This window comes from Ceratotherium simum, chromosome 20 (assembly GCF_057802395.1).
Source record: "Ceratotherium simum simum isolate JZ-2026a chromosome 20, ASM5780239v1, whole genome shotgun sequence".
Lineage (NCBI taxonomy): Eukaryota > Metazoa > Chordata > Mammalia > Perissodactyla > Rhinocerotidae > Ceratotherium > Ceratotherium simum.
The window spans coordinates 38,805,572-38,822,083 of record NC_141919.1 but is presented as its reverse complement, the minus strand read 5'-3'; the positions used below and the strand labels follow the sequence as shown (position 1 = coordinate 38,822,083).

At 36.5% G+C, this 16,512-nt stretch overlaps 1 protein-coding gene across 3 annotated transcripts in view; it reads right to left on the bottom strand.

Annotated features, from left to right (window-relative positions):
* The window catches only part of DENND4C (DENN domain containing 4C), a 110,348-nt gene that overhangs the window by 84,262 nt on the left and 9,574 nt on the right, over nt 1–16,512 (bottom strand). For all 3 annotated transcript variants that reach the window (XM_087444669.1, XM_014792387.2, XM_004436772.3), the window contains exon 2: nt 5,807–6,128. In XM_087444669.1, coding sequence (XP_087300795.1) covers nt 5,807–6,111 — 305 coding nt within the window. In that variant the 5' untranslated portion in view covers nt 6,112–6,128. The remainder of the gene's footprint in view (nt 1–5,806; nt 6,129–16,512) is intronic.

Here is a 16,512-nt window from a genome sequence, read left to right as displayed (position 1 = left end):
CCGATATTGTAACCTTGAGATCACCTTACATATATAAGATAAAGCAATAAGTAATATATTTATGATTTAAGAACGAAGATTTTCAGTGTAAGAGAAACAAGACACAATCCAACATGAGCTAAGAAAAAGTTCTTCAATGTTAAATTTAATCTTGAAATATTAATATGAACTCATGATTTTAAAATATATATATTATAAAATAAAATATATATTAAAATATAAAATATATATACAATAGACACCCCAGTAACAATGACCACACATAGCTCCAGATTTTGACTAACACAGCAGTCAGCTGGAATGGGCTCGCACTGGCCAAATTTGGGACAATTTGAGCAAACGGAATAAGGACTGTAATCGATTTTTATCACATAGAATAAATTAAAATCTATAGTTCCTCAGTCATACACAAAACAATAAAAAATGAGAGAGAGAGAGAAGAGGAAAGCTCTTCGTTATAGAAAAACAATAAAAAATGAGACAGAGAGAGAAGAGGAAAGCTCTTCATTATAGAAAAATGCCAGTTAAAAAACGTATTTTTTAAATGGCAGAATTAGAAAAGCCTCATTTTACATGCCCCAATGTAAGATCTAATTCAGGCAACGATCAATGGATGCCAAAAAACAGTAAGTAAGTGAAAAGGTGCCAGGGAATAAGATATTTAAACAATGCCCATAACTCTACAAATTACTTAGAGAAAATAAAAATGTCTTTAAAATAGATATTTGGCGATTACCACCTTAACTAAGTGATTGAACTTGGTATCACTAATTATGGGACAATCTGTCACAACATGCTTTCCTGATGCTAGCATTACCTGTAAGTATTCCTGCCAAAAACGTTTAACATAAATTTAATCCAGACTTTAAACCTAACGTCCAGTTTACAGGAAATACTGACAATAAAGGAACAAGTTAAACAACAATGAGGAAATAATCAGATAAATCTAGAATGTGGGGCATTCTGCAAGACAACTGGCCTAAACTCTTCAAAATGTGCATATATCGTAGAAAAATGTTGGGGACTATCTAGATAAACAGACTAAAGAGGCATAACAACCAAATGCAATAATAGGTAAACCATGACAGGATCCTGGATTTTTTTTTTTTAAAAAAGGGTATAAAAGCACTCTTGAGACAACTACGAGCATCTGGATAGGGAACAGATATTGAAAAATATGATGAAATTATTTATTTTCTATATACTATGTTATACAAGAGCATGTCTTAAGGGATGCATGTGAAGTCTTCATGGGAGAATTATCATGATATCTCCAGTCTCCTTTCAAATAGTTTAGCAAAAATTTGGAAAAATTTTACTTTGTTGAACATAGGAGGAAAGAATACTGTTCATTATACTACAGTCTATCATTTATAAGGAAAAAATACTGCCGTTTAACATATTTTATCAACTTTTCAGTATGTTTGAAATTTTTCAAAAAACAAAAGTGTTGGAGAAAAAACTCATTTGAAAGTCAATGAATCAGAAAAACAGAAGATAAGAACTTTGTATAGCAGGGTCTGTGATTCTTTATCTTAAACACATCTAAGATAATACATTGCCCTATTAAAATTATACTTTATAGAGTATTTGACATTATGAGGGAATAACAGATCTCATATACTTTAATTAAAGTCTTTTCTAGAAAAAAACTATTTTTATAAATATCTCAGTTTATAAAACAATTAGAAAGATCAAAAGTTTGACAACAGCGTTTCACATTTAGTTGAATAAGATAGGTGACTGTCTTTACAGTGGCTAATAGGTTTTCCAAACTTCACTAGTGTGCTTAATCAGGGGCGAAGTGGGGAGGACAGGTCAACACATTTAAGTCATCAGATATTAACAATTATTTGACCTGGAAAAAAACATTTACCACCACGATTAGCTAAAAGACAACCACACATTCTAGCAAACCTGGATCTGTAAACTACCATAACAAACTAGAAGCCTTAGGGAACTGAAAGATGTATACGAAAGGGCCACTTGCAACCTGAAAGCAACTGTCTAAGATAATATCTAAGTCATGATTTTATTTTTAAGTTGTGCCCCTGAACCACAAGCAACAACAATCCTTCAGGGATTCACATCCTTCCAATCACGACTGTATGGTACGGGAGGTTGGGGAGGAGGATGTGAAAAGACGGCCTTTAAAGGATGGCTAACAGAGGGAACAGTGAGGGCTAGTACATGAGATAACTCTCCAGCTGGTTTCCCTTCAACTGACATGGATATTACCAAAATTTTATCCTATACCCACCCTTCTACGGATATTACTTACCTTAAGAAAACCATAGTGAAAATAAAAGGAACTGACAGGAAAACCATTACATGCCCTGAAGCACTTCACTACAAACAATAATTTGTGTTCACACCCATTTTCACCTCCTTTCTCCTTCTCAAAGAGAAAGCTCCTCCCATTAAAGACTAATCCAGTCACCCACACTGTTGACATTACCCCTTCAATCTATTTCATATTACCCCTTCAACCTATTTCATAATTTTATTCTATCAAATATCTCCTCTCATTCCTATATTTTCCCTCTTCCTTCTCCATTGGTTTCTTTTTTTTTTTTTTTGCATTTTTGTGTGTGTGTGTGAGAGGAAGATTAGCCCTGAGCTAACATCTGTCGCCAATCCTCTTCTTTTTGTTGAGGAAGACTGGCCCTGGGCTAACATTCGTGCCCATCTTCTACTTTATACCGGATGCCACCACAGCATTGCTTGACAAGCAGTGCATCGGTGCGCGCCTGGGATCCGAACCCGTGAACCCCAGGCTGCCGCAGTGGAGCGCAAGCACTTAACCGCTATGCCACCAGGCCGGCCCCTCCATTGGTTTCTTTCTTTCGGTATAAAGATGTCCAAGGTTATCCTCTGGGAGAAAGGTTAAAAAACAGCCCTGACTCTGTACCCTCTCACTCCTCAGATATCCTAAACCACTGCTTCTGGGGATTTTGTTAAAATACAGATTTCAGGGGGGCCGGCCCTGTGGCCCTGTGGTTAAAGTTCTGCGCGCTCCACTTCGGCAGCCCAGGTTCACGGGTTCAGATCCTGGGCGCAGACCTACACCACTTGTCAGCCATGCTATGGCGGCAATCCACATACAAAATAGAGGAAGACTGGCACAGATGTTAGCTCAGGGCTAATCTTCCTCAAGCAAAAAGAGGAAGATTGCAGCAGATGTTAGCTTAGGGCAAATTTTCATCTGCAAAAAAAAAAAAAAAAAAAAAAAGATTTTGATTCAGTAGGTCTGGGGCAATGCCTGAGATTCTGAATTTCTAACACGTTCCCAGGCCTTATGGACGATATTGGTCCATGGAACACACCTTGAATAACAAAGCACATAACTATCTTCGTCCCTTAAAGTCAAGCTTTCAAAAAGAAGCCTCTATTACTCCAATAGCCAATCACTTCTCAACTCTTTCTAACCTGTCTCCTGTGTCCAATGATCTTATAAAGTTGTTTAACCACCATCCTAAATGTATTGACTTGAAGGAAAATCATAGAAGCTAAACAGGGTGGACAATACAAAAAGAGTTAAATGGGTGCTGCATAAAGGTCAAGCAAGATAAGGACAAATCATCCTTTGGCTTTGGAAATTTGAACATAATGAGGACCTTAGGACAATCTTACCAGAGCTCTGCTGCAATAGTGGAGGAGGTGATGAGCATATCAAGTGGTGGTCAAATGCAGCAGCTCACTACCTTTCTTAGTATCTGAACAACTATCAACAGAACAACCAGCAACCAACTGTTTAAAAAACAAAAAAAGCTTTATGGGACAATCAGGGAAATTTGGATATATGATGATATTAAGGAATTAATCATTTTTTTAGGTGTGATAGTATGGTTACATTAAAAGAGAGATTCAACATAAAAAAATCAATCACTGTAATATATCACATTCATAGAATGAAGGAAAACTCCACATGATCAACTCAATTAACAAAGAAAAGGCCTTGGACAAAATCCAATACACTTTCATGAGAAAATCTCTCATAAAACCAGGAATAGAAGGGACCTTCCTTAACATGATAAATGGCATTTATGAAAAACTCATAGCTAACATCATACTCCATGGTGACAGACTGAAAGCTTTCCACCTAAGATCAGGAATGAGACAAAGATGCCTGCTTTCACCACTGCTATCCAACATGGTACCCTAGGTTCTAGTCAGAGCAACAGGACAAGGGGGCAAATAGAGCAAACTGCAAAAGAAGGAGTAAAACTATTCCTATTTGCAAATAATGATCCTATATATTAAAAAATCCCCCAAAATCCAAAAGAAAGCTATTAGAGGGGATGGGGGTGGAGGGAGGGCAAAAGGGGTAAAGGGGCACATATGTATAGTGCCAGATAAAAACTAGACTATTGGTGGTGAGCAAGATGCAGTCTATAGGGCCGGCCCCGTGGCTTAGCGGTTAAGTGCGTGCTCTCCGCTGCCGGCGGCCCGGGTTCGGATCCCGGGTGCGCACCAAGGCACCACTCCTCCAGCCATGCTGAGGCCGCATCCCACATACAGCAACTAGAAGGATGTGCAGCTATGACAGACAACTATGTACTGGGGCTTTGGGGGAAAAATAAATAAATAAAATCTTTAAAAAAAAAAAAAAAAAAAGATGCAGTCTATACAGCAACTGATATATAATGACGCACACTTGAAATTATACAATGTTATAAACCAATATGACCTCAATAAAATTAAAAAAAGAAAAAAAAGCTATAAGAGCTAACAAACAAATTAGCAAGGTTGCAGAGTACAAGATTAACATATAACATTAAAATTCAGCTGTGTTTCCCTACACCAGTAACAAACAATCCGAAAAAGAAATTAAGAAAATAATCCCATTTATAACAGAATCCAAAAGAATAACACACTTAGGAATAAAATTAATCAAGGAGGTGAAAGACTTGTACACTAAAAACCATAAAACACTGCTGAAAGAAATTAAAGAAAACCTAAATAAATGAAAACACATTTCATGTTCATAGGTTGGGAGACTTAAATACTGTAAAGATGACAATACTCTCCAAACTGATCTACATATTAAATGCAATCCCCATCAAAACTTCAACTGCATGTTTTGCATAAATGGACAAGCTGATCCCAAATATTTCCCAAGATGTTTTCAAGTACCTATAATACGTTTTTATACTGCTGGTAATTACAATAAACAGAACAGCTTAATACATGACATGTATACATGAAAAAGTATTACAGGTATTCTAAAAAGCACATCTTCTTTACAGAAGAGTCAAAATAGACATTTTTGGAACAAAAGCTTTTACCAAGAAGAATGTTCTTCATTGGCTGTGAACTAGATACTAAATACCTCATAACAATTACACTCCTCCTAAACTGTAAATACCCTCCTCCTGGCACCAAAAACCACACAGCACAATTTTGTTTTTTAAACCAGGAATGCTCCTTTGTTAAATGAGTTCAGGGCTTCACAAAAACTCATCACATAACTCAAGTAGCTCCCTAAAAATATACTTTTATTATAACTTCTTGCTCTTTTATGTTTAATTAATAAGCTTATCTGCTAAGCAGAACAGAAATGGAATCACATTTCAAGCTCCAATGCCCTCATTACAATATTCTTTTGAAAGGAAATGATCTAATGATTCAAGTACAATACAGAGAAATTCAGTAAGAGTGGACAGAGATATGTAATATCTTACTATACTTGATCCTGAAGTAACAAACAATAATAAAACTATCAAAGATTTCAAATTTCTATTCCTAGGTATCTTAAATAAATTTTATTCTCTTCTCTATAGCAAAAGAAAATAAGTCACCATACCCAACGTCGGTAAGGGGTGGTTTGTCTCTCCCTCTTTTGTAACAGAGGAAAAGTTCTGGGCTTTTCAGACTTCCATAGTTCAAGTTTGCTTGGAGAGCTGATGGAGTGGCTTCAACACAGGTGTAACCTTCAGGTACTGTTTCCCCAGCTGATTTGTTAATAACTGCAATGTCTGTAATTGGAGCTTTAGGTCCAGTTGACTTAGTATCTAAACGATTTATTTCTTGATCCAAAAGAGCAGATGTATCAGTGAGACCTGCCACAACAAAGTAGTCGGTCACTCTTGGCCCTTTGTCTGCTATCATGGCTGCTATTATGTTTCCTAGAAAAGGAAAAAAAAAAGACATCAATTAAATAAAATACTTTATCCTGACTCATTAAAATTAAAATACTCCTGAGCTAATAGGGATCAACTAGCATACTTCTCAGTTGGATTTATAATCAAATTGTTGTCATTCTATAGAAGCCTGTTTTGGTATCATCTTGTCAGCTTCTACCTCTTATAAGATACAAGTTTAAAGCACCAACTCATTTGTACGGCACCTATGATCCTTTCAGGTGCCCAAGGCTCTGTTAAGAATAATCAAATTGTCAGAGGTGGGCTACGGTGCTCTCCTTTGAGCAAAATGCACTTAATGAACAATATTCAGACAATCTGAAAAATCATTCTAAGTTACAGAATTCCAAGAGCTAAGTTTCACATTTAAACAAACAAAATGAGTTCATCATGAATTAGCCAAGGTCTAACACAAAAAAACAAAGGTAATAGTAATAAATATAATTAAACCAGTCTCTTAGCAATTCAGTTAGGAGTCTGTCCCTTATAGCTAAGAAACATTATAGAAACACCATGTAAACTAAGTAAATTTAGGAATAATTACATATTTCATATACAAATACCAGATACACTATAAAAAACTATAACCAAAGGCAAAATTATGTAAAATATACATTAAGAGAGTTAGGTACTACATGCTAGAAACCTAGAGAATATGAAGATTGAGTCAAGATTTCTATTATCTTTAAACTCAATATTCTAAAAATAAATTAAGCTTCTGAGGTTTGAAATATTTCCAGGGATTTTATGTGCCTTTTAAACACAACTTTGTTGAAGTGTAATTTACATACAATAAAATGCACATATTTAAAATGTATAATCTGGTAAGTTTTCACAAATGTATACAGCTGTGAAAGTATTACCACAATCAAGATAGTGAACATATCCATCAACATCCAAAATTTTCTTGTACCCTTTATTATCTCTCCCTTCCCAGGCAATGATTGATACCTGCTTTCTGTCACTATGGATTAGTCTCTAGAATTGATATAAATGGAATCATACAGTATATATTCTTTTTGGTCTAGCTTCCTTCACTCATCATAATTTTTTTTTTTATTGAGGTCATATTGGTTTAAACATTGTATAATTTCAGGTGTACATTGTGATATGTCAGTTTCTGTATAGACTGCATCATACTCACCATCAACAGTCTAGTTTCTATCCATCATCATACATATGTGCCCCTTTACCCCTTTCACCCACCCCCGACCCCCTTCACCTCTGGCAACCACTAATCCATTCTCTTTATTCATGTTTGTTTATCTTCCACATATGACACTCATTATAATTATTTTGAGATTCATCCATGTTGTTTATATCAATAAGTTTATTCCTTTTTATTGTTGATTAGTATTCCATTGTTGAATATACCACAATATGTTTACACATTCACCTATATTAATAGATATTTTGGGGGCCGGCCCCGTGGCTTAGTGGTTAAGTGCGCACGCTCCCCTACTGGCGGCCCGGGTTTGGATCCCAGGCGCGCACCAACGCACTGCTTCTCGGGCCATGCTGAGGTGGCGTCCCACATACAGCACCTAGCAGGATGTGCAACTATGACATACAACTATCTGCCGGGGCTTTGGGGAAAAAAAAGGAGGAGTATTGGCAATAGATGTCAGCTCAGAGCCAGTCTTCCTCAGCAAAAACAGGAGGATTGGCATGGATGTTAGCTCAGGGCTGATCTTACAAATAAAATAAAATAATAAAATAAAATAAAATAAAATAAAATAAATAAAATAAAATAAAATAATAAAATAAAATAAAATAGACAGTTGGGTTATTTTCAGTATGGGGCTACTGCAAATAAAGCTATGTACAAGCCTTATGAACACATGCTTTCATTTATTTAGGTAAATTCCTAACACGGAATGGCTGAATTACCTAGCAGGTATATACCGTTCTAAAAAACTGCCACATAATTTTCTAGACTGAGTGTATTATTTTACATTCCTATCATCAGTATATGAGAGTTCCAGTTGTTTCACATCCTCTCCAACGATCTATGAAGTCAGTCTTTTTATTTTTTTATTTTTTTACTTTTTTTATGAGAAAGATCAGCCCTGAGCTAACATCCATGCCAATCCTCCTCTTTTTGCTGAGGAAGACTGGCCCTGGGCTAACATCTGTGCCATCTTCCTCTACTTTATATGGGACACCGCCACAGCATGGCCGGACAAACGGTGCATAGGTGCGCGCCCAGGATCCAAAGCCGGGCTGCCAGCAGCGGAGTGTGCGCACTTAACCGCTATGCCACGGGACTGGCCCCGAGGTCAGTCTTTTTAACTTAGATATTTTGATATGTCTAGAGTAATACTTAACTGTAGTTTTAATTTGCATCTTCCTAATGACTAGTGATGTTGACCATCTTTTCATGTGCTTATTTTCCATCCATATATTTTCTACGGTGAAGTATCTGTTCAAATCTTTTGCCTTTTTTTTTGGTGAAGAAGATTAGCCCTGAGATAAGACCCGTTGTCAATCCTCCTCCTTTTGCTGAGGAAGATTGGCCCTGGGCTAACATTTGCACTCATCTTCCTCTACTTTATACGTGGGACGCCTGCCACAGCATGGCTTGATAAGTGGTGCATAGGTCTGCGCCCAGGATCCAAATCTGCGAACCCCGGGCCGCCAAAGCAGAGCATGCAAACTTAACCACTACACCACCTGGCCAGCCCCCTTTTGCTCATTTTTTAATTGGGTTGTTTGTTTACTCATTATTAAGTTTTGAAAGTTCTTTATATATTTTAGAGACAAGTCATTTATCAGGCATATGCTTTGCAAATATTTTCTCCTAATCTGTGGCTTGTCTTTTTATGCTCTTAATAGTGCCTTTTGAAAAGCAGAAGTTATTTTTGATGAAGTCCAGTTTATCAATCTGTTCTTTTATGGATCATGCTTGTGGTGTCATATTTAAAAAATCATTGTCTAATCCAAGGTCACAAAGGTTTTCTCCCATAATTTCTTAGAAAAGTTTTATAATTTTAGGTTTTACATTTAGATCTATGATCTATTCTTCGTTAATTTTTGTACATAGTGTGAGGTATGAATCAAGATTCACTTCTTACATATAGATATCCAATTTTTCCGGCACCACTGGTTGAAAAGACTATCTTTTCTCTAATGTATTGCTTTGTACCTTTGATTTGCTCAATTATGTGTGTGTTTATTTCCGGATTTTCTATTCTGTTCCATTGATCTATTTGTCCATGTGTCAGTACCACATGGTTTTTATTACTGTAGCTTTACAATGAATCTTGAAATCAGGGAGTGTTACTCTTCAACTCTGTTGTTCTTCAAAATTGCTTTGAAAAAGGTCCTTTGCATTTCAATGAGCATTTTAGAATTAGCTTATCAATTTCTATCCATCAAAAAAAAAATGCCTAGTAAGATTTTAATTGGGATTGTGTTGAATCTGCAGGTCAATTTAAGAAAGACTGACAATATTGAGTCTTCTAACCCATGACCAAGGTTTATCTCTGCATTTATTTAGATTTTACAAAATTTCTCTCATCAATGTTTTGTAGTTTACAGCATGTCTTTCACATCTTTTGTCAGATTTATCCTTAAGTACTTAATAATTTAGATGCTATTGTAAATGACATCATTTCCTTTTTTAACTCAATTTTCAATTGTTCATTGCTACTACATAGAATTACAATTGATTTTTATATAATGATCTTGTATAATGCAATCTTGTTAAAGTTGCTTATGAGTTGTAGAGCTTTTCTGTAGGTTCCATCAAATTTTCTACATAGATGATAACGTGTGTAAATAGACAATTTTACTTCTTTCTTTCTTTTTCTTGACTTACTGTACTGGCTAAAACATCCAGTACAATGTTCAAGAGAAATCGTGACCAAAGAAGATATACAAATGACCAATAAGCACATGAAAATATGCTCAACATTATTAGTTATAGCAGCATTATTCACAAGAGCCAAAAGGTAGAAACAATCCAAGTGTCCATCAGCAGATGAATGGATAAACAAAATGTGGTATATCCATACAGTGAAATATTATTCAGCCATAAGAAGGAATCAAATTTTGATAAATGCTACATGGATAAACTTTGAAAACATTAAGCTAAGTGAAATAAGCCAGACACAGAAGGACAAATATCATATGATTCCACTTATATGAGGTACCTAAAATAGGCCGATTCATAGAGACACAAAGTAGAATAGAGGTTACCAGGGCCTGGGAGAGGGGAGAATGGAGAGTTATTGTTTAATGGGTACAGAGTTTAGGTTGGAGATGATGGAAAAGCTTTGGGTATAGAAAGTGGCAACGGCAGCCCTGTGGCTTAGCGGTTAAGTGCACGCACTCCGCTGCTGGCGTCCCGGGTTCGGATCCCGGGCATGCACCGATGCACCGCTTCTCCGGCCATGCTGAGGCCGCGTCCCACATACAGCAACTAGAAGGATGTGCAGCTATGACATACAACTATCTACTGGGGCTTTGGGGGAAAAAAAATAAATAAATAAAATTATTAAAAAAAAGAAAAAAAGAAAGTGGCAATGGCTACACAACATTGCCAATGTATTTAAGGCCACTGAATTGTACACTTACAAATAGTGAATATGATAAATATTATGCTATGTATATTTTACCACAATAAAAAAAAGAGAGAGAATGCATCAATAAACATCTCTCCACATTAAACTTTTGGGTCTCTGTTAAGTTATAAATTCCTGGAGTCAGCTTTCCAGATCAGAGTATATAAATGCCTGTATAACTATAGTTATATGTTACCTTCTTGCCTTTTGAAAAGAATATACCAATTTACCATGGCAACAGTAATGTAACTATGGTCCAATGGGTGATATAATTGTATTTATGTTTATTGTGTTAGAGTAAAACTGGTGCAAGGAGGTTGTTTTAATACACATTTCTGAGACCCTACAAATTGGCAGCAAAGGCAGACTCTGAACTCACCTCCCCCCACGGACAGAGCAGACTTACAACTAATCTTGGAACAATTACCCCTGAGAGAGAACTGAAAACCGGATAAGAGGAACCCTTGCAACAAACAACAATCCTGACGGAGGTGAAAGAGGCAGAAATTCCCTTCTAGAGAGAAAAAAACGCCACCTTCACAAGCCACAAGGCTTCACGGCCGCCCCGGAGCAATCTAAAGGTACGCAGCCTTCCCTGGAGGAGTAGGGGACCTGAGCTGGGGAGCATTGCTGCTATAAGTATTTTTCGAACCCAGCACAACTGACACAAGTGTCATAATATCTGGCTTTGCTGGCTACTAACAACAACGGGAAATACCCCAAGAAAAGCTGGGACATAAAGAAATTAATACACATTTCTTTGATCAAAAAAAAAGGAGAGAGAGAAATATTGACAGCGGACATCTTTGTTTTGTTCCTAATCTTATGAGGAAAGCATTCAGTCTTTTACCAGTAAATACGATGTCACTTGTAGGTTTTTCATAGCTGCTCTTTATCAAGTTAAGGAAGTTCCTTTCTATTCCTGAGATTCTTATCGGGAATAGATGTTGGATTTTATCATATACTTTTTCTGCATCTACTGAGATCATACACTTTTTCTGTTTTTTAATATAATGAATTATACTGATTAATTTTAAAGTTATTAACCAATCCTGCATTCCTGAGATAAACCCCACTTGACCATGATATATTATCCTTTTTATATATTATTGGATTCTATTTGCTAAAACTTTGTTTGAAATTTTATATATTGATGACAGACATTGGTCTGTAGTTTTCTTATCTTGGAATGTCTTTATCTGGTTTTGGTATCAAGGTAATGCCAGTCTCACAGAATGAGTTGGGAAGAATTTACTCCTCTTCAATTTTCTGGAAGAGTTTGTATAGCTTCAGTATTATTTCTTCCTTAAATATTTGATAGAATTCACCTGTGAAATCATCTGGGTCTGGAGTTTTCTTTGTGGGTAGGTTTTTAACTATAAATTCAATTCCTTTAACATATATGGGGCTATTCAGTTTACCTACTTCTTTTTTTTTTCCAAAGATTTTATTTATTTATTCCCCCCCCCCCAAAGTCCCAGTAGACAGTTGTATGTCATAGCTGCACATCCTTCTAGTTGCTGTATGTGGGACGCGGACCCAGCATGGCCGGAGAAGCAGTGCGTCGGTGCGCACCCGGGATCCGAACCAGGCCAACAGCAGCGGAGCACACGCACTTAACCGCTAAGCCACGGGGCTGGCCCTACCTACTTCTTCTTGATTAAACTTTTGTAGTTTGTGACTATCTTAGTCCATTCAGGCTGCTATACCAGAATACCATAGTTTGGGTGGCTTAGAAACAATGGAAATTTATTTCTCACAGTTCTGGAGGCTGGGAAGTCCAAGATCAAGGCACTGGCAGATTCAGTGCCTTGTCTAGTGAGGGCTAGCTTCCTATTTCATAGAAGGCTGTCTTCTTGCTGTAACTTCACATGATGGAAGGGGAGTGAGGGATCTCTCTGGTGTCTCTTTTAGAAAAGCACTAATCCCATTCATGAGGGTTTCATGACCGAAGCACCTCCCAAAGCCCCACATCCAAATACCATCACATTAGGGATTAGTTTCAACATAAGAAGTGCAGGGGACACAAACATGAAGTCTATAGCAGTGTCTTGCAAGGAATTTGTCCATTTCATCTAAGTTGTCAATTTATTGGCATCAAGTTGTTCATAATATTCTCTTATTATCCTTATAATACCTATAGAATATGTAGTGATGTCACCTCTCTCTCTCATTCCTGATACTAGTAATTTGTGTCTTCTCACTTTTTTTCCTGATCAGTCTGGCTAGTTTATCAATTTTATTCTTCTTCTTTAAGAACCAGCTTTTGGTTTCATTGATTTTTCTCTACTGCTTTTCTGTTTCATATTTCATTGATTTCTACTTTGATCTTTATTTCTTTCCCTCTGCTTATATAGAATTTACTTTCCTCTTCTTTTTCTAGTTTCTTAAGGTGGAAGCTGAGGTCATTGATTTAAGATCTTTCTTCTCTTCTAATGTAGTTATTTAGCCCTATAAATCCCCCCACCCCCCAAGTAACGTTTTAGTGGCATCCCACAAATTTGGGTATGTTGTGTTTTGTTTTTGGTTTTTTTTTCGTGAGGAAGATCACCCCTGAGCTAACATCCATGCTAATCCTCCTCTTTTTGCTGAGGAAGACCGGCTCTGAGCTAACATCTATTGCCAATCCTCCTCCTTTTTTTTTTTTCCCCAAAGCCCCAGTAGATAGTTGTATGTCATAGCTGCACATCCTTCTAGTTGCTGTATGTGGGACGCGGCCTCAGCATGGCCGGACAAGCAGTGCGTCGGTGAGTGCCTGGGATCCGAACCCGGGCCGCCAGTAGCGCAGCGCAGGCACTTAACCACTAAGCCATGGGGCCGGCCCTGTGTTTTTTATTCAGTTCAAAATACTTTTTAATTTCCCCTTCTTAAAGTATTTTCTTTGACCAATGGGCTACTGAAAAGTATGTTTTTCAGTCTCCAAATTTTGTACTTGGGAATTTTCCAAGAATCTTTCAGTTATTATTTCTAACTTAATTACATTGTGGTTAGAGAATATACTGTGTATGACTTGAATTTTGTTACATTTCATGAGACTAGTTTTATAGCTAAGAACATGGTCTATCTTGATAAATACACCACATGCACTTTAGCAGAATGTGTGTTCTGTTGTTGTTAGACAGAGGGCTCTCCAGATATCCACGAGGTCAAGTAGGTTAATTGCGTTGTTCAAGTCTACCATATCTTGCTGATTTTCTGTCCACTTGTTCTATCAATTACTAAAAGAGTAGTATTGAAATCTCTGGCTATAATCATAGATTTGTCTATTTCTCCTTTCAGTTCTGTCAGTTTTTGCTTCATGTATTTTGAAGCTCTGTTACTAAGGGCACAAACATTTAGAATTATGTTTTTTTAACCGATCCCCTTATCATCATGAAATGACCTTCTTTATCTCTGGTAAAAATTAGTCTGTATTTACAAAAGTTTTTGAAAAAAATTAAAATATTTATAAAAACTAACTTAGTTTAGTAATTAAATTTCATTTCCCAACTATAGCCAGGTTAATCTTTCAGAATCAACTTCACCTCTCTTGACTGTTTAGAACGGCATACATTTTAATAAATAAATGCTGAAGTTAACATTATTAACTTCAATTTACAAGGCTAAATGTAGTTCACACAATTCCTCTCACTGTAACAAAAAGATTTTCTTAAAGCTTCAAAGATATCTGTGTGCCCCTTGGTGTCCCAAACCACACAGAATGAATGATGACTTTTGTTTAAACCAGAAAGTACAGTTTTATCAAAGTTATTTGCTACAGTTAAGCAATTTAAAATAGGGCGTTGGTGATTCCATTTAGAAAGCATTATCAACATCAGTTACACTGGCTAGGTTATGAAACTACACAATTGAAAAAGTAAGTCCTTTCAGATAAAAATCAGTCCCTTTTACAGAACACAAAGCAATGAAATTCTCTACTGTTGCACCTGCCACGGAAAGTTTTGTAAAGAAGGAGGGTTGTAAAGAAGGGTTGCAAACACAAATGCTTAAAGGGGCCAGGCAGGACATAAGAGTCGTGGGAACTAGAGAACGCAGGCAGCCACTACTAGTCAGATCCATCCAACTGTCGCCAAATGGACTTGGTAAAACCAGAACCTTTTTTTGCCTTTTTAAGAGAAGCCAGAAATCAGGATTTTTATGTAAATCTCCAAGTTTTAAAAAATCGGCTACTAATTCAAAATTCTTAAACACTGCTAAATTCAAACAAAACACAAAAGCAGGTTATATTCACTCTAAAGGTTAAAAGTCTAGAAAAGAACAATTTTTAAATTCCATTAAAAAGAAAACACTAACCTGGTTAAATACCTAACTCCACCCTTAAACATACGTGAACCAGTGACCCTAACTATGTCTATCAAATTGATAACATAACCACATAGAAGGGAGTGAAAAAAGAACTAATCTAGGTAACTTCCGAACAATTTACTCTAATATGAAGAACTGAAACAGAAATTTTGACCTTTACTTAAAAGGTTTGTTTTTTATAGAGGTATTGTAGCAATGCTGAAATTATTCTGTGTGTACTCTATGATTGAACAATTATTGGAAGCCAGAGTTCTTGCTATGAGAAAATGGAGACATAAATATGGGATGGGAGAAGGCAAGTAAGAATCTGTGTATTAGAATGGAATTATGGGCCAGCCCTGGTTGCCTAATGGTTAAGTTCGGCGCACTCCACCTCAGCAGCCCAGGTTCAGTTCCCAGGTGCAGACCTACACCACTCGTCTGTCAGTGGCCATGCTGTGGCAGCAGCTCACATACAAAAAAAAAAAGGGAAGATTGGCAACAGATGTTAGCTCAGGGTGAATGTTCCTCAGCAAAAAAAGAAAAGAATGGAATTAGAGGTATCAGTATGAACTCATGACTTTAAAATACATATATACTAAATGCAATGTGGCACACTGAATTGCATCACAGAAGAGAAAAAGCACATCAATGTAAAAACTAGTGAAATTAAAATAAAATCTAGATTTTAGTTCATAGCAATGTAACAATGTTGATATCTTAGTTTTGACAAATGTACTACAGTATTGTAAACTGTCAGCCAAAGAGGAATACGGGAACACTCTGTACTATTTTTTTCAACTTTTCTATAAACCTAAAATACTTCAAAAACAAAAATTTTAAATACCTCTGTGTCAACATTATTGATAACAGAGAAAAAATGGAAACAGTCCAAAAGTCCATCAACTGATGAAGAGATAAATAAAATGTAGTACATCCATACAATGGACTATCATTCAGCAATAAAAAGAAATTAAGTACTGATACATGCCACAACATGGATGAACTCTGAAAACATTATGCTAAGTGGAAGAAGTCAGTCACAAAAGACCATTATTAATAGTATGGTTTCATTTATATGAAATGTCCAGAACAGGCAAATCTATAGAAAGAGAGAAAGTAGACTGGTGGCTGCCTAGGGCTGAGGGGAAATGGAGGAGTGACAGCTAACGGGTATGGGGTTTCTTTTTGAGGTGATGAAAATGTTCTATAATTGATTGTGGTGATGGTTGAGCAATCTGTGACTACAGTAAAAATCAATGAATTCTATACTTTAAATGGGTGAATTGTGTGGTATGAATTATCTCTCAATAAAACTGTTAAAAATGTGTGTGTATACGTATATCTCCTCCTTCCATCTGCTAAAAAGAAAATCCAGATGCAATGTCACCCCACCAGCAACGAAAACATACTCAGCACCTAAATCTTTTTTTCTTAAAACCATTCCCCACCATTCCTTGGAGAAATGGCCAATCCCAAGGCTGGGCAAGAAAAGCACAAGATAGACCTAGAACACCCTA